Raw genomic sequence first — 23,464 nt, forward strand, 5'->3', positions numbered from 1 at the left:
GACCAAGGGGATACGGCATGGTTTAAAATCAAGAAAGGTGTGCGTCACCATACTTATTCAATCTGTACGCTAAGCAAATAAATCTAAGAAGCTGAACTATATGAAGAAGAATGTCGCATCAGGATTGGTGGAAGACTCATGAACCACCTGCGATGTGTAGATGATACAACCTTCTTTGCTGGAAGCGAAGTGGACTTGAAGTACTTACTGATGAAGGTCAAAGACTACAACCTTCAATATGGATTATACCTCAGCATAAAGAAAATAAAAAAAGCTCACAGTTGGACCAGTAAGAAACATCATGATAAAAAGAAAATATTGAAGTTGTCAAGGATTTCATTTTACTTGGACCCACAACCAATGCCCACGGAAGCAGCATTCAACAACTCAAACAACATATTGCATTGGTCAAATACGCTGCAAAAGACCTATCTGTATTAAAAACCAAAGATGTCACCTTGAGGACTAAAGTATGCCTGACCCAAGCCATAGTATTTTCAATTGCCTTATATGCATGTGAAAGGCTGGACAATGAATAAGGAATACCAAAGAAGAATTGATCCCTTTGAATTATGGTATTGGTGAAGAACACTGAATATATTATGGACTGCCAAAGAATGAACAAGTCTGTTCTGGAAGAAGCACAGCCAGAGTGTTCCTTGAAAGCGAGGATGGTGACACTTCATCTCACGTACTTTGGATATGTTATCAGGACGGACCAGTCCCTGGAGGGGGACATCATCCTTAGTAGAAGGTCAGAAAAAAATAAGGAAGACCCTCAATGAGATGGATTGACACAGTGGCTGCAACGATTGTGAGGATGGTGCAGTGTTTCTTTCTGTTGTACATAGGGTTGCTATGAGTTGGAATCAACTCGATGGCACCTAACAACAACAACATATAAATAAATAAGTTCCAGAAGGTCAGGAGGAGAGAATAGGGCTGAGGCAATGTTCAAACAGTAATGGCTGAGAACTGTCCAAAACAAATGAAAGACATCAACTCAAAGATTCAAGAAGCGAAACAAATCCTAAGCCTGAAAAATACAGAGAAAAGTATATACAAACACTTCATAGTCAAACTGTAGAACAATAAGACAGCTGACTTCTCAACAGAAATGATGAAATTCAGAAGACAATAGAAAGATATCTTTAAAGTGCTGGAAAAAAAAAAACAAAAAAAAAACTAAAAACCATGAATCATACACCCAACGAAAATATCTTTCAAAAATGAAGATTAAAAAAAAATGAAGATAAAATAAGGATGATTTTAGATAAACAAAAATGAGGCGATCCATTGCTATCAGGCCTACACTAAAAGAAAAACTAAAGGGAGAAAATGAATCCTGACAGAAATACAGAATTGTAGAAGGAAATGAAGAACACTGGAATAGGGCAACATAAAAGAGTATTAATTGTACAAAACAATAATTATGTCTTTTATAGTTTAAGTAGATACGATACTAAAATGCAAAATAGTAATGAAACGATTTAAGTGTTTGAAGATTCTAGCAGTGTCAGGAGGTGGTGAAGTAACTCGCATTAGGCCCAGACTGTAACATGTCAAGAATGTGTTGAAATCTGTAGGGTAAGCTCTAAAAGAATTGCAAAAGAATTTAAATACCTAACAAGTTAATAAAGCATAAAAACAGGATAATAAACATTTCTATTAATCCAAGAAAAGGTAAGAAAGCAAAACAGGTGGTTCAAATAGATAACAAATGGCCAGATGGTAGACAGAAGCCCAACTCTAAGAGTGATTACATTAAATCAGGTTTGGCAGTTATATAAGGATGTAGTCACCCTCCATTTTGTGATATGATGTGGTCATCCTTCATTTTCACATAACGCTGATTTTTCACAATGACCTGGTCTTTGAAACCTAACCATATCGATAAGTGAGGATTGGGTGTACAGACACACACACACATATATAAAATACATATACATATATATGTATTTTTAAATAATATAGATAGCCAAGTGACCTAGCACCTTTAATTGAAAAGATCATTCTTTCCCCCACTTCATTGCAGTGTCACCTTTGTCAGGTATGTGGCTCTATTTCTGGACTCCCTAATGTATGTGTGGGACTATTTTTTAACTCTCTTCTGTTCTACTAATCTGTCTTCTTTATGCCAATACCACACTATCTTTAATTATTGTACCTTTACAGTAGATCTTGAAATCAGATAGTGGGTGGGTTCAAACTGCCAACCATTCAGCTAAAAGTCAAGCGCTTAAGCATGTGCATCACCCAGAGACTCCATATATATACACATTTTGACTCCATCCCACACCAAAAATCAATCCCAGGTGTACTGTAGATTTAAATGTGAAATGTAAAACAGGTTTTCTGAAGAAAATAGAGAAGATTATCTGTGATCTTGGAGTAGACAAAGATTTCTTAAACAGGATACCAAAAAGGGTTAACCATAAAAGGAAAAAAATGGCTAAATTGGACTACATTAAAAAATTAACAACTGTTCATCAAAAGGCACCACTATGAGAGTCACATAAAGTGAGGGAAGATATTTGCTATAACTCACCAAACACTCACATCCAGAATATATAAAAGATTCTTACAAATGATTAAGACTGACAACCCAACAGAAACACGGAAGAGAACCTGAAAACATATCACAAAAGATGATATACAAATGGCTAGTAAACAGATAAAAGACACTGACCGCCATTAGTCAAGAAAATGCAATATAAAATCATAATGCAATCCCATTATACACCCACCAGTAGGGCTAACTTGAAAAAAGAAGGAAAGAAAAAAACAAAAAAAACCCAGGTGTTGCCAAAAATATGAAACCATCAGAACTCTCATTCAGTTTTTGTGGGAGTGTAAACTGGTACAGGAAATGCTAGTGGCATAGTGGTTAAGACCTATGGCTCCTAACCTAAGAGATCAGAGTTCAAATCCACCAGGTGCTCCTTGGAAACCCTATGGGGCTGTTCTACTCTGTCCAATAGGGTTGCTATGAGTCGGAATCGACTCGATGGCAATGGGTTTGGGTTTTCAGTAAACTGGTACAACCACTTTGGAAAAATGTTGGCAATATCTATTATTTTAAAAGTGAACTAATATATGTCCTATGATCTAGCACAGAGATATGAACAAGAATGGGATATAGGCTCAGAAATATATAAACCAGCTTTTTGTAAGAGAGACAGTACAATACATCGCTACTTTGACACAACTATAAAAGGCCATCATATAGCTTTATAGGATGGCCATGAAATCACACTTGTGTGACAATATGTCAGTTACAGAAGGAACTGTTTTAGAGAGATTTAGAATGTCAGGTGTCCTAGATTCTATGCACAACTCTGATTATTTAAGTCGGTGAAGTCAAGTTTAATGTTTATACAGCTGACAGCAATTAAGGGCACTGTGGCCCAGAAAGTGATCCTGGGATGAGCCATTCAGAACAAAAGCTGATCTTCTGGGTGAGTAGGGAAAACAACCCAGAGTTCAACTGTGGCAGACAATGACTGAATAAGCATAAGAATGAAGAAACAGTTCTCGACTGCTAAATTTAAGCAACATCAAGATAAACAGTGAAAATACTGAAGTTTTCAAGGACTTCATTTTACTTGGATTCACAATCAACACCCATGGAAACAGCAGTCAAGAAATCATTGGGCAAATCTGCTGCAAGAGACCTCTTTGAAGTGTTAAAAAGCAAAGAGGTCACCTTGAAGACTAAGGTGTGCCTGACCCAACCTACAGTTTTTTCAATTGCCTCATATGCATGTGAAAGCTGAGCAATGAATAAGTAAGACTTGAAGAAGAATTGCAATCTTTGAATGTGGAGATGGCGAAGAATACTGAATGTACCATGGGCTGCCAAAAGAAGGAACAAATCTGTCTTGGAAGAAATATAGCCAGAATGTTCCTGAGAAGCAAGGATGGTGAGACTTTGTCTCCTATACTTTGAACATGTTATCAGGAAGGATCAGTCCCTGGAGAAGGACATCATGCTTGGTAAAGCAGAAGGTCAGCAAAAAAGAGGAAGACCCTCAAGGAGACGGATTGACACGGTGGCTGAAACAATGGGCTCAAGCATAACAAGGAGTGTGAGGATGGCGCAGGACTGGAGCAGCATTCCATTCTGCTGTGCATAGGGTTGCTATGATTTGGAACCTCTTCAATGACACCAAACAATAACAACAACAATCTAAACCTTTCCTGGTTCAGTGTACCCAGTGTGGGCCTGGGAAGCAGCCACTGGAGAGGTAGGGGGGCGGGGGGGAAAGGTGGGGGAAGAGATATGCAATTGGAGAGCATGAATCATCTCAAACCCCCGCCTCACCCCTGGCAGTCTCCTCAACTGCCTCCTCATCGCTCTCTGCCTTGTCATATGCACGGGCTATGTAAGCTCCCTGGGCCATGGGTGAAGACAAATGGGTCGATCTGTACAGGACACGGTGTTACACTTTACAGGCACTTAAACAATAAGACCATTGATCACAAGGCACTTACTGTATTATACAATCAAGAAAAGAAAAAGGAAGAAAAAAATTAAACAAGAAGTACAAAAGGAATCTGGAAAACGGAAAAACACAACAGAAAAGCGCTCATGGAAGAAGTATTTGTTGGGGTGGGGGGACCACACACTCGGGGCTGATCAGGAAGGCGGCTCAAGGTAGAAGGCCTGCCATGAGCAAAGGCCAGATGGGAGAAAAGCCAGACCACCTAAAGGCAGGGACGAGGTAGAGATGTCATCACGGCAAGTAAGCCAGTCACCCTAGCCAGGGTGTTCTTCTGATGAAATCACAGACTTCAGGCCTTTGCACTTGCTGTTTTCCCACACATCCTGATGGCTTGGTCCCTCGCTGCTTTCAGAACTTTGCTGAAATGTGAATTCTCAGTGAGTCCTTCTCTGATCATTCTGTATAAAACTGAAACTCCTCCTCACCCTGGCATTCCCTCCCTATCCCCTTTTCCAGACTTTTAAATTTTCTTCCATAGCACTGTGCACCACCCACCAAACCAGGTATCTACTTATTTGTTTACTGCTTCTGGACATAGCAGATATTTAATACTGTGAACGCTTGACTCAGTCACCAGAGGCCAAGGTCTAGTTCCCTCACTGGTTGAGCTCTGATATCAGCTATGCCTGAACGGGATTCTGGATAAAAGCTGCCATACTCCTCTCTGGGGTGGGTTATTCCTACAGGCATTTGATCTCTAGATTGTGCTAAATTCATTCTTGGGGAGCAATCGCTGTTCTAGATTTTGATTGTACCCCAGCCTACTTTGAGGCTATGTTTCCAAAACAGGGACGGAATGAGTGTGAGACAGGAATGTGACTATCTGGGATCTAGTCCTGGCTCTTACAGTACCTGGCTGTGAGATTGCCATAAATTTCCGTTCCTTCAACATAACATAAACTTGATGGATAAAATGATCTCTAAACTTCTTTTTTTTTTTTTTTTTTAAACTTCTAAGTCTGAACATACGGATAGGAAGACTGGGTTTAGATCTCAGAGACAAGAGTTCAGCCATAAGAATTGCCAACACAAGTTCTTGAATGGGAAGAAGAGAACTGATATTTGTTGGAAAAAACCTACCATATGCAAGGCAATGTGCTACTGCTAGGTATTTTGCAGATATAAATTTCTTACCCACAGCTGAGTAACCCAAGGCTCAGAGAGGTTAAGATGCCCAAGGTCACACTGCAATCAGGTGTTACATGGATTCATCTCAAGCCTGTCTGACTCCAAGGGCTATATGTACTCTTTCAAAAGTTCCAAACCTGACTGTTTATCAGAATCAAGAAGAAACCATTTAAATATAGATTCCTGGGCCCACACCAGATCTACTGAATCAGAATCAGTATTTGAGGCGAGGGGGTGTCATGGTTGGGTCTATGATTTTAAAATTTCACAAGGTCAGTCTGACGACCAGTCAGGCTTGAGAATCCTGCACTATATACACTCTACATACACACATACTCTCGCTCTGGAGCAAGAGTCATTGATGAAAGACGTACATGCTCAATAACCCATCTGGTAGTAGCGTTCACAGTGAGCTGGAGGACTACTGTCTTGGGGTAAAATTATTTTGTCTCTCCAACCAAATGGTACACTGCTTAACTGCTGCAGCCTTATTTGTGGTTTCCCCAGCATCTGGTGCAGTGTCTGCCAAGCAGTTCCCACTCACTAAATATTTATTTAATAAACAAGTAAAAGAAGATAGATAAACATTAAACCTTTGGCATACCCTGAAGTTTTGTTGCTTCCTAGCCATCCCTCCTTCTACTTAGAAATGTTTCCTTTGCATATTCTAGGAGCCACACATTGTGCTAAGCTCTTAAGAGGGAAGGGAGATACAAAGTTAAGCAGAGGGTCTAGGCCTGCAAGGAGGAGGGCACTGCAGAACAGTAAATGCATATGACAGAATACGGAGGAGGGGAATCAGGAGACTTCCCATAAAGCCTTCCAGTCCTAGTTCCCCTCCCCTGTCTTGTGAGAATTAGGTTATTCTAGGCTCACTTAGTACTGTTTACAGCTCTCCTCTATAGAAGGCTTGTGACACTGCCTTGTATTAAACTTATACCATGTACCTGTCCCCTTAGACCAGAGGCTCTTTGGGAGGCAGTATATTCTACAACAGTGGTTCTTAACCAAAGGTGTACATCACAATACATATGATAGCTCTCTCCCTTTCTCTGCCATCTTTGTGTGTATGGCTGCCTCCCATCCTCACCAGGTCTTCTCAGAAGACTCTCAGGATCAAGAGCTTCCTGGCCAAGAAACAGAGGCAGAATTGTCCCATTCCCCAGTGGATTTGAATGAAAACTGGTAATAAAATCAGGCATGACTCCAAGAAGAGACACTGGAGAAGAACGAACCTGGGTCTATAAGGGTCACACGTGATGGCACACAGAGTTACGCTCTATCAAGTTCACTAGCATCTTACCATATCAAGTGGAAAATTCCACCACTATCTGAACAATTGAACATGTTGTATTGGGAAAATTCTAGTTTCTTCCTTTGTTCTTATGCTTTGGCATTAATATGTTGATTCAGTAATAAATATGTGTGACCTTTTATTTGGAAAAAAAAAAAAACACATATGATAGTGCTGTCCCCACCCCCAAATTATGCCCTGGCACTGGAAATCGAAATAAACTCTCTAGGACACATGTATCTATATAAAATAAACAGAAGACTTCCGCTTCCAGGAAGATGGAGTAGATGTACTTTTTCCTATCTTCCCACTAAGTACAACTAAAAACACTGGATGTTATATGGAAAACAAACCTAAGACTCTAAAATGTGGGAAGAAAATAAATTGGCTAGGGGCCTCAGGACCGAGAAATAACCTGGTGGTGAGTACCCTGGGCTTATTTTTACCTCATATATCTCAGGCTTGGAACTGAAGAAGCTGGAAACCCCAAACACCAACAGGTGCAGACAAAAGAAGCCCCCCCAAAAGCCTTCCCTTTCTAGCCAAAGGACCAGGAAAGCACAGCCTAGCAAGACAGAAAACATTTAGACAGTAACTGGTTTACTTCAGCCAAACACCACAGAAATAAACGGCAGGCTCACCCCAATCTGTACCAAAAAAGGCTCAGTGCAGAATGTAGACTTCTATCTTCACGCAGCTATAATGAGGTGCCCCAATACCCCGCCGAGGTGGTGCCAGAGAAGGCACAGGGACCCTCACCCCCACCACCACTGCAGTATCAGTGAAGACCACATGAGGAGTCAGAACACCCACCTCTGCCCAGCAGTAACAAGAAGCCCCCTTCACCTTGGGTGTCAGTAGAGGGTGGGTGGAGAACCTGAACTTCCACCTCCACCTGGCAGTAATGAGGTCCCCTTTCCGCTACTGGAGCAGTGCCAGAGAAAACCAGCTAAAATGGGAGGTTTAAATAAGAGCCAGAATCTCAACAAAACACAAAAATGTCCAGGTTTCAACTGAAAATCATTCATCATACAAGAACAAAGAAGATCCCAAAATGAATGAAAAAAAGACAATCAATAGATGTCAACACCAAGACAACAGAGATGTTAGAATTCTCTGACAAAAATATTACAGACGCTATGATTAAAACTCTTCAATAAACAATCATGAACATGCTTGTAACAAATGAAAAAACAGAAAACCTCAGTGAAGAAACAAAAGATATAAAGAACCAAATAGAAATTTTAGAACTAAAGAATACAGTAACACAAAAAAGCTCAGTGACAAAGTCAACAGCAGAATGGAGGGCACGGTGGAAGGGATCAGTGAACTGGAAGACAGAACAATAGAGATTGCCCAATCTGAACATGACAGAAAACATAAACTGAAAAGCCAAACAAACGCAGAGTCTCGAAGACCCGTGAGGCTCAAATGAAAGATCTAAGAGTTCTCAGAGCAGAAAAGAAGGCTGGCTGAGAAAAGTACTTGAAGAAAAAATGGCTGAAAGCTTCCCAAATTTGGAAAGAGATGTAAACCTATAGATTCATGAAGATTTGTGAGCCCCAAACAGGATAAACTCCCAGAAATCACTATCAATACACTTCATAATTAAATTTCTGAAAACTAAAGACAAAGTCCTGAAAGCAGCCAGAAAAAAATGACATCTAATAGGGGCAAAACAATTTGAATGACAGTACTTTTATCATTAGAAATCATTTAGGCCAGAGGGAAGTGGCACAATATTTTTCAGGTACTTACAAAAAAAAAAAACTGTCAATTCAGAATTCTATACCCAGCAAAAATGTTCATCAGAAATGAAGAGGAAATCAAGACATATCCAGATGTCTAAAAGATAAGGGAATACTATAAATAACTTTATACACATAACCGACCACTAAGAGACACAGCAAATGGGCAAACTCCTTGAAAAATACAAATTACTATAACTCACACAATATGAGATGGAATACCTGAATAACCATATTAACTATTATCAGTACCAGTTGCTGACAGTTCGGATTCATGGCAACTCACGTGTGTCAGAGTAGAACTGTGCTGTATAGGGTTTTCAATCGTTGATTTTTCAAAAGTAGAGCAACTGGCCTTTCTTCTGATGCACCTCTAAACCAAAACCAATCCCACTGCTTTGAGTCAATTCAAACTCAAAATGACCCTAAAGGGCAGAGTAGAATCGCCCCATAAGGTTTCCAAGGAGCGCCTGGTGGATTTGAACTGACAAACCTTTGGTTAGCAGCTGTAGCACTTAACCACTATGCCACCGGGGTTTCCGATTCAGACATAGGTGCTCAAAATTTATTTGCTGAATGAATGAATGAACCAGTGGCTCAGGAATGAAGAATCTGGGATCACACATCAGATCATCTTAATCTGACTCTTGGCTCTGCCATTTCCTAGCTGTGTACTCTTGGATGGGTTACTTAACCATGCTTTATGTTTTCTCATTTATCAAATAATAACCCCATCCTATAGGCTATAAGGATTAAATATACGTAATGTACTTAATACAGTGACTTGGTGTAAAAGCTCTCAATACGTGATTGTTACAGTATAGAATCGTGTATAGATTTGGATTCAAAAATCCTAGCTTACAATTATGACTAGTTACTGTCTGATTTTAGGCTACCCACTTCTATATTAATTCATTCAATCAGCTATGACTCAAGTGCTGGGGACAAAGGGATGGATAAAATGCAGTCCCTACCCTCAAATCTTAGTTATGTGATTTTGGGCAGGTCCCTTAAAATGGGGATAATACAATACCTACCTCAGAGCTTTACTGTGAGAATTAAATGAGTTACTATGTGTAAACACAGTGTCTGGCACACAGCAAGCTCTCACTAAGTGTTAGGTACGATTATGATAATTCTAATCCGGAGAAAAAGTCCTGGTGGAGCAGTGGTTACGAGCTCAGCTGCTATAACCCAAGGGTTGGTGGTTCGAATGTACCAGCTGCTCCGTGGGAGAAAGATGCGGCAATCTGCTTCCATAAAGATTACAGGCTTGTAACATTTAGGGTATTCTACTGGTCTCACCCCTTCCGGAGCAAGGAAGAATGAAGAAAACTAAAGGAACAAGGGAAAGATTAGTCCAGAGGACTAAGGGACTACAACTACCACAGCCTCCACTAGACTGAGGCCAGTACAACTAGATGGTGCCCAGCTACCATCACTAACTGCTCCGACAGGGATCACAAGAGAGGGTCCTGAACAGAGCTGGAGAAAAATATAGAATAAAATTTTAACTCAAAAGGAAAGACCAAACTTACTGGCCTGACAGAGACTGGAGAAACCCTGAGTGTATGGCCCCCAGACATGCTTTCAACTCAGCTCAGTAATGAAGACATTCTTGACATTCACCCTTCTGCCAAAGATTGGACAGGCCCATAAAAACAAAACAAGACTAAAGGGGCACACCAGCCCAGGGGCAAGGACTAAAAGGCAGGAGGGGACAGGAAACCTGGTAACAAGGAACCTAAGGTTGAGAAGGGAGAGTGTTAACATGTCGTGGGGTTGTTAACCAATGTCATAAAACAGTATGTGTACTGTCTAATGAGAAACTTATTTGTTTTGTAAGTCTTCATCTAAAGGACAAAAAAAAAAAAAAAAAAAATTACAGGCTGGAAACCCTAAGTGGCAGTTCTACTCTGTCCTATAGGTCACTGAGTCAGAATCAACTCGACAGCAACATGTTTAGTATGGAAAAGGGATAAAGGCATTTAAGCAAAGAACTACAATACAGTGACAGTAAGAGCAAAAAACAGGGGCACCAACTAGAAGAAAGTCTCCTAAACTGCGGTCTGCCCACAACTGTGAAGTTCCACGGTGATCAAGAAAACCTTAACCTGATTTTTTTTTATGGCACCTGGACACCCTTTTAGGTCAGTAACGAAGTCACTCCTGAGGTTCACCCTTCAGTCAAAGATTAGACAGGCCCATAAAACAAAACGAGACCAAAGGGGCACACCAGCCCAGAGGTAACGATTAGAAGGCAGGAGGTAACAATAGGGAACCCAAGGTTGAAAAGAGAGGGTGTGGTGGGGTTGTAAGTGAATGTCACAAAACAACATGTGTACTGTTTAATAAGAAGCTAGTTTGTTCTTAAATCTTCATCTAAAACACAATTAAAAAAAAAGGAAAACCTTAAAATTCTGCTATGTCTATGATAACTGTTATAGATTGAATTTTGTCCCCCCAAAATGTGTGTCAACTTAGCGAAGCTATGAGTCCCTGTATTATGCGGTTGTCTTCCATTTTGTGATCTGATGTAATTATCCTATGTGTTGTAAATCCTAACCTCTATAGGATTGGAGGAAGTTATGTCAACCAGGCAGGACACAATCTACATGATTAGGTTATATCTGGAGTCGATCTTTTGAGATATAAAAGAGAGAATTGAGCAGAGAGGGACCTCATTACCATCAAGAAAGATGAGCTAGGAGCAGAGCACGTCCTTTGGACTGGGGTTCCCTGTGCTAAGACGCTCCTACACCAAAGGAAGATTGATGACAAGGACCTTACCCCAGAGCTGACAGACAGAAAGCCTTCCAACCTGGAGTTGGTGCCCTGAATTCAGACTTCTAGCCTCCTGAATTGTGAGAGAATAAATTTGCTTGTTAAAGTCATCTACTTGCGGTATTTCTGTTATGGCAGCACTAGATAACTAAGGCAGTAACCTCTCTACTCCCCCAGAGTAATTACAAAGACAAACTACTTTGCTGCTTTCACTGGAATTTAAAGCTTTAAAAAAATTGAATAAGAATTCTTAAAGAGTGTTTCTTAAAGGAGGCTGACAGACACAGCGGGAAGGTAAGATAATTTCCCTTCCCCACCAAAGGTTAACATATTAAAGCTGAAAAACGTCAATTGGATGGTGAACCCCAGTGGGCAAAGGTTTCCTGTAACTGCCTAAACGAAGCAACCAATTAGAAGTCGAGAGCACAAGGTGTGTTTCATGGCAGTGCTGTCACAAAGGGACAGAATCGGACATTAAAGAGTGGGTCCTGGCGGCTGAGTAGGTGAGAAAGACGGCGTCACCTTTGGAGAGAGAAAAACAAAAGCCGAGGCGCGGAAGGGTGAAAGCGCACGTGCGTGACTTGGAGGAATCAAAAAGAAGCTTTTTAAGGGGCGGTCACAGTGCTGGACATGTACAGAGAGAAAGTGCGGCCTGGGGCTTGGCGGGTGAAGGAAGAAACCCTCCCTCCATACCTAGGCCATGATCCCTCAGCCTTGGTGTCCCCACAAGGCCCCTCTCCGGAATCCACTCGGCTGGGCTCCCAGCGGCTCTCGCCCCTCTTCCCTTACCTCGTCTTCTAGTCTTTCCCTTATTCTCCCTCCTCCTCCGCCCCGACGGAAGTGACGTTATAACGAATGCGCCGCACAGCGCTAGAAAGGTTCCGCGGGCGCGGGAGACAGGGTTCCGGCGGTACTCAGTGCGCCGGCGTACGGGCGCGAGCGGTCACAGCGCCTTCCGGGAGCCGAGAAACAGATTCCTCTCGCCGGGTTTATCGCCTTCGAAGTGCCCTGAGCAACGTTCGGAGAGGCTGCCGGTCCTGGAAAGACTTTTCTCTACAGCTCCGGACGCCTCTGGGTGCCCAACTACTCCGGCTCTTGCCCCTTGACCCTGCTCTCGCGGCGGGGTGAGAGGTCGGGTGGCCATCTTGTGGCGGCTGCGCGGACGGCTGTTACTGCGGTGACCCATCCCCTCCTCCCACCTACCACCCGAGTCATCTGTCAGTCAGTAAAGAGTCCGGCAGTCTGTCAGGTGAGGCCTCGGCCTCGTGCCGTCGCTCTTCCTGCCGCACTGGGCGGCCCAGGCCGCTCCCTGCCGGCCCTCACCGTCGCCACCATGTCCTCCTTCTCCGAGTCAGCTCTAGAGAAGAAGCTCTCGGAGCTGAGCAACTCTCAGCAGAGCGTGCAGACCCTGTCCCTGTGGCTCATTCACCACCGCAAGCACGCGGGGCCCATCGTCTCGGTGTGGCACCGCGAGCTCCGCAAAGGTAAACACCCCTTCCCCGCCCCCTTGGCTCAATCCCGGATTGTTCTCTCCCCCACCTTCTCCCTAGGCTCCTCTACTGCTTAATTGAGTCTTGCCTTCCAGACACGGGCTTCTGAGGCTGGAGATAGTGTTATCCCCATTTCTCGGAGAGGGAAACTGAGGCCCAGGAAAGTGTAAGGCATTTGTCCGAGGTCCCACTGACCAGGGCCCAGCTACCCAGACTCCCAGTTCATTAAGCCTTTCCCCCCGCAGAATTTTCTTCACACTTTTAAATGTTACTTTCTCGGCTGCCTTCAGCGCCCGATGGAGGGTACTGGCGCCAGCCTGTTAAATATGCCAGGTTCTGTGCTGGGCATTCAGAGTAACAGTCGGCAGGCTCAGGAGTCAAGCTGCCTAGATGGAGCCTGGCCCAACCACTTGCTAGCTGAGTGATGTTGGGCTCTCTTTGCCTTCGTTTCCTCATCCATAAAACGGAGGCAAGCTTAGCTGTGACTTACAGAGCCTTTATTCTGTGCCAGCCACTATGCTAAGATCTTTATATATGTCCTTGTGCTCAGTCCTCAGAACAGCATTTTAGAGAGTTTAAGGGGCCACATCACTAGCCCTTACCTCTCAGGACCCTCCTTTCATGCAGCTGCCATAGTTTCCAGACCCTGCTCAAGATCACTGAGCTCAGCCTAGTACTGGGTTGGGCACTTGACGGTATGTTAGCCCCACAGCCTAACAGCTTGGAATCTAAGCCTGGCTTTGCCACTTACTAATACGAATAACTTAACCCTCCTTGTTTCTCTGTTTCCTTAATTCTCAGAGTCCTATGAAGTAGGAGGAGCCCTGGTGGCACAGTGGTTAAGGATTAGGCTGGTAACCAAAAGGTTGGCAGTTCAAATCTACCAGCCACTCCTTGGAAACCTATGGGGCAGTTCTTCTCTGTCCTGTATGGTCCCAATGAGTTGAAATCAACTTGACGGCAATGGGTTATGAAGTAGGAAGTGGCTTGGTGGCGCAGTGGTTAAGAGCTATGGTTGCTAACCAAAAAGGCAGGCAGTTTGAATCTACCATCCTCTCCTTGGAAACCCTTTGGAGTGGTTCTACTCAGTCCTGTAGGGTTGCTATGAGTTGGAATCGACTCCGTGGCAATGTTTGTTTTTTTTTTTTTAAATAAAGTAGGATCTTTGCAGATGAGGAAAAACTGATGCTGAAACAACTCCTTGTGGTGAGCGGTAAACAAAATAATCCAGATGAGCATTTAGTGTGGTGTCAGACACAGTGAAGGCATTTGGTTAATTGTGGTGAGATGGGACTGTTGATTATTCAGTGTGAGGCAGAGTCCTCGTCTTAAGTTGCTTACAGTTGGTGGGGAAAGGTGGACACCTACACCTCTGATACCCCAGTGAGTGCCATAACAGAAGGATGAGGAGATGGTCCGGGCGCTTAAGAGTTATACCGGACAACCTAGACAGCAGAGAAAGTGACTTTACCTGTGTTCTCTACTACCTGTGAGGTGGAGGGTATCTCCCCACTTTACAGATGAGGAAACTGAAGCTCAGAGTGGCTAAGTGGTATTTCCGAGGCCTTAGAGCTGGTGAGACTATGTCAGGTTGGCAAGCTCCAAAACCCAAATTTTGGAGCCTCCCCGGCCCCAGCAGACTCAGTTCTAGCCTACTAGCAGAGACTCCAGAATATCATGGCCTGTACGGGATCCCCTCAGCCCTCTGGGCACTGGGGTAGAGCCTGGGGCTGCCAGAGCCTCCTTCATGTAACTTGTGCTGAGATGTGGCAAACGTGTATTGCCTCAGCAGGATCGTGTTAGGTAGCATTTCAGTCCATCTCAAATAGCCACATGTGGCTTGTGGCTACCATATTGGACAGTGCAGAACTAGAGGAAGCTCCATCCAGGCATCAAGATGCAACTTCCTAATACGCCGGCTTGCTTTGTGAATTGAAAATGCCCTCACACTAAAGTGGAAAAGGATTTTCTGTTCTAATGTTCAAACTGACTGGCCTTTTAGATTCTAGGCCACCCTGATTCTTCAAGAAGTGGACATTTCTGTTTATGGTCATTTTCTTTATGTAAGTTTTTCACTGACTGACTCTGAGTTGCTTTCAAAATATTTACCAGACTTCCAGAAATCACTGTTTCTCACTTAAACGCGCCTTCTATTCCTGATGTGTTACTTTCTTTCCAGTTTCCTAGGAAGAATTCTTAATTTATTCCTTTGGGCTCAGTTCTAAGTCGAATGTCTCTTGTTCTTCATGAAGTAGTTTGGTGCAGAATGGTCTTAGATGAACATATTTTAATGGTGTTTTTGTATCCTAGCCTGAATGCAGATACATAGGCTTTTTTCCAAAATTACCGTAAAACTTTCTTTAGATGTCAAAACAACCACCCAAGTGAAAATTTTTGGTCAGCCAGTTGTTTATACTTTGCTCAACAACTAGTTCAACCAATTTGGAATGAGCATAAGTAGGAGAATGAAAGGACCTCTTTTGTCATATTGAAAAGACGTCTGAACGAGTGAGTTGTCACCCAGGGCTGGAGTGGAGGAATGTGGTGTATGTGTTGTGTGTATTATGAATGCATGAGTTCAAGTGCTCTAGTGCTTTGTTGTATCACCTTTACATACACAGTGTTTATGTTGACGGTTACATGCTAGATGTGGAGGAGTAAGGGTTTTTTTAATAGATAAATTTAATTTAAGAAAGTAGATAATTCTCAGTCAAAAATCAAAATGGCATAGAAAGCTGTACATTAAAAGATGTCACTGCTTCCCATGTCCGTGTCTATCCTATTCCCACTCCACACATACCCTGTTTGTAACTACTTTTATTATATTCCTATGTCCTTCCAGCAGGGTTTTTTAATTGTTAAAAAAAAAAAAAAAATTACACATAGGGTTGCTGTGAGTCGGAATCAACTTGATGGCAACAAGTTTGATTTTATCTCTCTGTAAAACACATTTGCCAATTCAACATTTTCAGTTATACAATTTACTGATATCAGTTACATTAATCATGTTCTACAACCATAATTTTTTGTTGATGGAGGGATAAAGTTTTATCCTAAATAAATCCCCTTCATTAAGTTTGGGGATGATGGAAATTAATTGACATTGTAGATGGTGAAAAACCTGACTCTAGTCTGGTACTGTATTTGTAATACAAAAAAAGTATGAGGTTTTGAATGGCCAAATTAACTTTTTACAATATGGATTTCTGGATTTTTTTTTTTTTTTGTAGTTTATTGTGCTTTAAGCGAAAGTTTATAAATCAAGTCAGTCTCTCATACAAAAACGTACATATACCTTGCTATGTACTCCTCGCTGCTCTCCACCTAAGGAGACAGCATACTTCTCTCCACCCTGTGTTTCCCGTAACCATTCAACCAGCTCCTGTCCCCTCTGCCTTTTCATCTCGCCTCTAGACAAGAGCTGCCTGCATAGTCTCATGTGTCTACTTGAGCCAAGAAACTCACTTCTCACCAGTATCATTTTTTGTCTTATAGTCCAGTCCAATTCTTGTCTGAAGAGTTGGCTTTGGGAATGGTTCCAGTCTTGGGCTAACAAAAGGTCCGGGGACCGTGACCTGCAGGGACCCTCTAGTCTCAGTCAGACCATTAAGTCTGGTCTTTTTACGAGAATTTGAGGTCTGCATCCCGCTGTTCTCCTTCCTACTCCATCAGGGATTCTCTGCTGTCAGGGCGGTCATCCCTTGTAGCCAGGCACCATCTAGTTCTTGGATTCTGGATTTTTTAAGATGAAGTATATGGAATTTACGAAATTTCACTTAGTCAGATTTGCTTTGTTAAAACTTTTTTTTTTTCTTAATCCAGTAGCTTTCATGGCATTATGAACTTGATGTTTTGAATTACTACAACTTCTCAGAACAAGGTTTGCTTTTTTTTTTTTTTTTTTTAAAGTCTTTGCCATAATCATACCTTTGTAGCAATGGTGGGCTATTTTACCTAGTGACACTTTTGTTCTGCTTTTGAATAACAATTAGAACAGTGCAAGATAGCTCCGTGTTCCCAATATTCTCATCGAGTTCCCAATATTCTCATCGGTTGGCCATCTAAACTAGGTTACCAGAAGGTTAATACAATACAGGGTATCCATTTTTAATATTATGAGCACTTTTTAAGACATCAATTTAAACTATGATATCCCTTAAAAAATCTTGATTTTTACTTGGGTTATTCTCATGCAGCTACTAGCTACATTTTAAAATGTCAGCTCTTATGCCTGCTGTGTCAGAACTTACACATGCTATGTGCATTTCAGAAGAAACAGAAAAGTGGTTTCTGAGAGAAACGGAGCAGGGACTAGTTATTCAGGTGTGTAAAGACTGACATGGATCTCGCTTGAGTTTTTCAGGTAGTTTTACATTTGAAAAAACTAGGTGTTTTGAAAGATCTAATTTAAGTTTTTATTTACTTCTTTTCAAAGAAAACTAGGACCAAAAAGGGTGGTGATGCACCTTTATGATTGAGAAGTTATGTGCATAGAAGCCAGGACATTCAGTAATGTTCCCCCAAGCAACTGTAACTCAGACATATTGCATGAGGTTTTTATGTTTTGATATATGATACCATATAGAGTAATAAGAAATACTATATCTGGTATGTATAAGAGAGAAGAATTATGGTTTTTGTGGGAGTCATAATTTTGAATATCCGGATTTCAGATGTGTGCAAATTTTTGATACTGATATAGCATTAATGTGTATTTGTATTTGAAATAAATGTCCATTGGTATACCTAGAGATTCCTCTGGATTGTAGAGTTGGTATCATTGACTGCTTATGGTTATTGAAGTATTCAAAAGACATTCTCAGTTTAGGAGCATAAAGTGCAAGAATCTACTGAAATTGCAACATAGCATAATCTTTCATTCTTTAATTTGATAATTAACAGTGAGTTAGAAATGTTCATCTTTGCAGTAGAATAAGTGAAAGCCTTGGTTTTAACATGTCTTTGTGAAAATAGTGAGTGTTTATCCTTTAGGAACTTTTCTTTGGATCATCTTCATTTTCACTCGGTCAATTAATTACTCTGATTAAAATAACACAGAAATGAAGATGGCCCGTTCTCCCCCACCAGAATTGTTTTCCCAAACCTGTTTTCTCAGCAACCTTCCTGAGTTCCTTATTTTTTTGTTTTTAAACACATAGCAGCTTTGAGTTCAAGTAGATAATGGTTGTCTTAATGTTCTTTTTGAGTAGCCAAGGGCAAAAGAACTGCGAAATGAGAATTTCGTTGGTGTGAGTTAAATTATCTTCTTTTCTTTTTTTTTTTCCAGCCAAATCAAATAGAAAGCTTACTTTTCTGTACTTAGCAAATGATGTCATCCAAAATAGTAAAAGGAAAGGACCCGAATTCACTAGAGAATTTGAATCTGTCCTTGTGGATGCTTTTTCTCATGTTGCCAGGTATGTTGTGTTTGTTTGTTTCTTTTTTTTTTTTAATGCAATACCTTTTCTCCTTTTTGTTCTTTGTGTTTCTGTGATAGCATTTGTAAACTGAAAGCTTCGTACTTTAAAAGTTTTTAGAAAGTTGTGGAGGCAAGTTGTGGATCTATGTTTTGCCCGGCCCTTAAGGACTATCTCAGCCGTATAAACATTTTGTTGCATTAAGGGGATTCAGCCTAGCACTCGAATCACATCTTTTCCCCTACATGCATTCATTTATGATACAGCTTTCCTGAGAATGATATTTTTTCTTGATTTGGCTGAGCTGTCTTGTTAGCTTATGATAAAAGAAAAAATCATGGCTACATAGTATAAGTGAACCTTTCCATAACAAAACCTTAATGGCAAGGAATTAGTTGCTTATGCCTTCGTTTGTACTTAATTTCCCTCTAGATGTCTAAACGTCTAGTTCACTAAAAATAGTAGTCGCTACTGTATCTGCAAAGATAGTAGTTATTAGTGTGGAAAGTATTTGCACTGGCTGTATTAACTCTCTGCTCCTATTGTATTTTGTGGCAGAGAGGACTGGGGCATAGCATATATCTATACCGATATCATAGAAAGCATCAACTTGGTTAAAAATTTTATAAATCATTGTTATTCATTTAACAACAAGCAGCTTTCTTTAGATCCAAGTTAGATACCCAGGAGGAACAAGGAAAAACTGGCTCTTTTCCAGGAGAACTTGACCAAGTAACAAAAAATAAATAGATTTTTGCTGAAGGAAATCAGGAAAGATGAAAAGAAGACTAGCAGGTTAAACAAAAAATTTTCTAAGTTCTAAAGTGTAAGTAAAAGGCCTTAAATATGAAGATAAATGTGGCATTCCATGAAGGAATTGAAAAAATTGAAGAGATAAAACCAGAAATCCCAAATAAAGAAATGAAATGTAGCTTTCTAGAGATGAAAAAAGATTTTTAATTTGCTCGTGAGCTGCATAGCTGGCTCTCTGTATTAATGAACATGGACACTGAAGAAGCACAATGTGTCATTAGCTTGTAAAAAATACTGACTCTTCCTAACAGTGTTTAGAGCAGACTACTAGAGTAGCTGTTTGAAATTGGAGAGATAGGCATTTTCTTGTTTTCATGAGATTCACTTCACACTTTTTTAGACATTGGTTGTATGTAGCTCTGCCTTAAATACTGTCTTAGTGACTTTGACTGTGTTACTTAACTTTTGGAGCCCATGTTTCCTAATTGATTAAAAAGGGGGATGACACCATCTATTTCATTAGAGTTGTTATGAGGCTAAAATAATACAGTATGTCTGGAAAAAAACCAAACCAAACCTATTGCGTTGAACCAATTCAAACTCATAGCGACCCTAAAGGATAAAGTAGAACTGCCCCATAGGGTTTTTAAGGCTGTAAATCTTTATGGAAGCAGGCTACCACATCTTTCTCCCTCGGAGTGGCTGGTAGGTTTGAACCTTTCGGTTAGCAGCCAAGCGCGTAACCGCTGCCCCACCAGGGCTGCTCTGTATGTTTGAAAGGACCTAGTAAGATTCGTAATCTGCCCATTCATTGGAAAATATTAGATTGTAAGCCCCATGAAACTAAGGGCCAACCTGGTCCTGTTCTTTGCGGTATCCCAAGCACCTAGCAAAGCGTCTGTTACAAAGCTGCTGGCTTATGTACCTTTAGGGTTACCATTTATGTAGTTCATTGTGAATGGTGTCCTAGAAGCTGGGAAACATTGTGGTCTGCCCAGGCACAGAGTAGGCACTCAGTAAATTTTTGTTGAATGAGTTAATTAATTTAGCGTTCTAGAGAATTGGCTGAAATAATTTCCTATAGGGCCAGTAAACATAGCACTTTGTTTGAAAATTGATCAGTAATGTTTATTGTTAATAATCGATAATTCAACCAACAAAGCATAAGTAGAAAGGGGTGAGAAAAGGAGAGTGAGCAATACTGGGATTAAAAATTCCATTTCTACTTGGTGACATCTAAAAACCTATCCCACAGGCACTGTAAAAATGCCTGGGCAGATTCCATAACGTTGTGGGGAAAATAAAGCTGGTCTTTCTTAATAAAAGAAGTAGACTCAATTCTTTTGTTGCATTCTTGTAGTTCTTTTAAAGGAGCCCTAGTGGTACAGTGGTTAAGTGCTCAACTGCTAACCAAAAGGTCAGCAGTTTGTACCCGCCACTGGCTCCGAGGGAGAAAAGACCTGATGAGCTGTTCCCATAAAGATTACAGCCTAGGAAACCCTATGGGCAGTTCTACTCTGTCACATTGGGTCACCATGAGTCAGAATCTACTCAGCGGCACAAAGCAAGTTCTTTTAAGGTCCTGTTTGGGTATTACGTTTAGGATAACCCATGTTTTCAAGCACCCTCCTGAACAGAAAGTCCAGCAACTTCACTTCAGTGGCTGGCTTACCTCATCAGCATAAGAGTAGCATAATACATGCTTTCTGTGTAGCTATTCTGTGGCCAGTTGATGATCAAAGTAGTTGAGCCATTACTGTTGACTAAAGTTTATAAGAAATGTCTTTATGACAACCTCCTATTTCTCTTGCCTCCCCCACAAAAACAAAACAAACAACTTCTCAAGTCAAAGAAAGCTGCCAAGCTCATAGGGGGTACACAATTTGAATAACAGTTAATTAACCAAGTACAAGCTTATTTTCCATACAAGTGCTGCCTTGTTTTCTTCTCAGTTTGGAAATATTTGTGCATTTAATTTTGCTTTCAGCATATTTTGAGTGGCTTTTATGTGCCAAGTACTGATTCAGACACTAGGGGAACAGCAGTGAACAAGGCACGCAAAGACACATAAATGAGCAAGATACTTTCAGAGAGTGATACGATGGACATAATAAAATAGAATGATATTATAGAGTGAGTGGGGGTGGGGAGTCTCTTCTAGGTAGTGTGATCAAGGGAGGCCTCTCAGAAAATGACATTTGAGGTAATCATACGAAGTATGGGTAAGAACAGCTGTTAATAACGTAAGGCAGGGACAATTTTGGCATGTTAAGAGAACCAGAATGAAGACTAGTGTGGTTAGAACATAGTGAACAAAAGGGAAAGCAGCATCAGATGAGATTAGAGAACTAGGCAGGTACCATTCACATAGATTCCTGTAAGCCTAAGGAGTTAGGATTTTATTATGATGGGATGTCAGTGAAGGATTTTTAAGCAGGGAAATTATGTATTCCAACTCATATATATATATTTTTAATTAACTTTTATTAAGCTTCAAGTGAACATTTACAAATCCAATCAGTCTGTCACATGTAAGTTTACATACATCTTACTCCCTTCTCCCACTTGCTGTCCCCCTATTGAGTCAGCCCTTTCAGTCTCTCGTTTCATGCCAATTTTGCCATCTGCAACACATATATTTTTAAGTGATCCTTCTGACTTGATGTGGAGAATAGGTTATAAAGCCAGAGAGGTGGCAGGCAGATGGATTTGGATGATACTGCTTAATACAGGCTAGAGATTGGTTAGGACTCAGAAGGAGTGAGATGATAATAACTCCATTTATTGAGTGCTTACTTTATGGATGAATTTGGGGTATTTTTTTTTCCACACAACTGATAGGATCTGTGGGAGTTAAGTGGAGTTTCGTGGTGAGGGAAAAGAGAAATCAAAGATGATTTCTAGGTTTTGACATGAGTATAAATGGATGGCTGACGATGCCATTTACTGGGATGAAGATTTGGTGGAGGAAGCTAAGAGTTTTGTCCATGCTAACTTTGAGGCTTTTTTTAGATATCTAGGAGTCCTTAGGTGACGCAAACAGTGAAGCACTAGACTACTAACCAAAAAGTTGGTGGCTCGAACCCACCTAGAGGTGCTTTGGAAGAAAGGCCTGCCAATCTGCTTCTGAAAGATCACAGCCTTGAAAACCCTAGGGAGTGCACTTCTACTCTGCACACATAGGGTTGGCATGAGTCAGAATATATTTGATACCAGCTGGTTTGGGTTTTTTCTTTTCTTTTTTTAATCAGATAACCCAAACGGAAATACCTGATAGGCAGATGGATAAAATAGTCTGAAGCTCAGTAGGGAATTAATTTATGGAGACATATATCTGAGAGTTAATACCATATACACAATATTTATTTGTTGCTGTGCCAGGAATTCTCAAGACTATTCCTAGGCTTGATGGCTCACTAGGAAGACTCTCAAAATTTAGATACAGTTGTATCCATGGCTGTGATTTATTACAGTGAAAGGATACAAAGCAAACTCTGCAGATGGGAAAGGCACACGGAGTGAAGTCCAGAAGAAACCATGCATAAGCTTCCAATAGTTCTCTGCAAATTGAGTCATGCAAAGTACGCTTAATTCTTCCAGCATCAAATGGAGACAACACGTGTGAAGTGTCTACCAGGAAAGCTCATTAGAGACTGAGTGCCCAGGGTTTTTATTGAGGTTGGCCATGTAGGCATCCTCTGCCTAGGACATAGTAAAATTCCAGACTCCCAGAAGGAAAGCAGGAGTTCAGTGTAAGTTATATTGTTTGCACAGTTTAGGCACCCTTGTCAGTTAAGGAATGGTGAGAACACTTAAATTCCAAATTCCCAAATGCCAGCCAAGGGCCAGTCTTTCTAAGGATAGCAGTCTTTGCTATGTTAACTCTTTTCCGCTCAATTGTCAGACATTCCCACTTCAGCTTTGCATGAGGCACTATTGGAAGTGCTGGGGATACTAAGAAAGAATTCCTGTCCTTAGTAGGTAGGCCTCCCATAGGTCTGCTGCGTGTGAGATCAGACAGAAACATACAAATTACACATACAACAAGGAAGTTCTGTAGCGCTACAGAGGAATACGAGGCCCCCAGGCTGGCTTGGCAAGACTCCAGGTGTCCAGCTGACACTTTAAGCAGCAACTGTGTGTGTGTGTGTGTGATACATGTTTTTCACCTGTTAGGTCAATTTTGTTATCTCCCTTAGAAAAGTCGGCAGTGATTGAATTTATAAAATTAATTAAGATACATATTTGTGAAATTGTGTTCATTGTAATATTAAATTATATATGTACTTCTTTATCTTCCTCCAGTTTTTTACAGACTGGTAGCAAAAGTTTTGGGGCCTTTTTC

The 23,464-nt window shown here is 41.1% G+C and overlaps 2 protein-coding genes and 1 pseudogene across 8 annotated transcripts in view; 2 read left to right on the forward strand and 1 right to left on the reverse strand.

Annotated features, from left to right (window-relative positions):
- Positions 1 to 12,512, reverse strand: part of TTI1 (TELO2 interacting protein 1) — a 49,094-nt gene extending 36,582 nt beyond the window's left edge. For 2 of the 3 annotated variants that reach the window (XM_010591672.3, XM_064276072.1), the window contains exon 1: positions 12,153 to 12,512. The gene's annotated coding sequence lies outside the window, so the exon portion shown is untranslated. The remainder of the gene's footprint in view (positions 1 to 12,152) is intronic. The other variant, XM_064276073.1, reaches the window with a different exon arrangement.
- Positions 672 to 7,292, forward strand: LOC135228622 (large ribosomal subunit protein eL39-like; annotated as a pseudogene).
- RPRD1B (regulation of nuclear pre-mRNA domain containing 1B) overlaps positions 12,347 to 23,464 on the forward strand; it is a 68,733-nt gene continuing 57,615 nt past the window's right edge. For 2 of the 5 annotated variants that reach the window (XM_023550241.2, XM_023550240.2), the window contains exon 1: positions 12,349 to 12,943. In XM_023550241.2, coding sequence (XP_023406009.1) covers positions 12,793 to 12,943 — 151 coding nt within the window. In that variant the 5' untranslated portion in view covers positions 12,349 to 12,792. Of the gene's footprint in view, positions 12,944 to 18,236; positions 18,367 to 23,464 lie in introns of all 5 variants that reach the window. The other 3 variants (XM_064276074.1, XM_010591673.3, XM_003411711.4) reach the window with 3 other exon arrangements.

Source organism: Loxodonta africana, chromosome 24 (genome assembly GCF_030014295.1).
Source record: "Loxodonta africana isolate mLoxAfr1 chromosome 24, mLoxAfr1.hap2, whole genome shotgun sequence".
In the NCBI taxonomy this organism is placed as follows: Eukaryota; Metazoa; Chordata; class Mammalia; order Proboscidea; family Elephantidae; genus Loxodonta; species Loxodonta africana.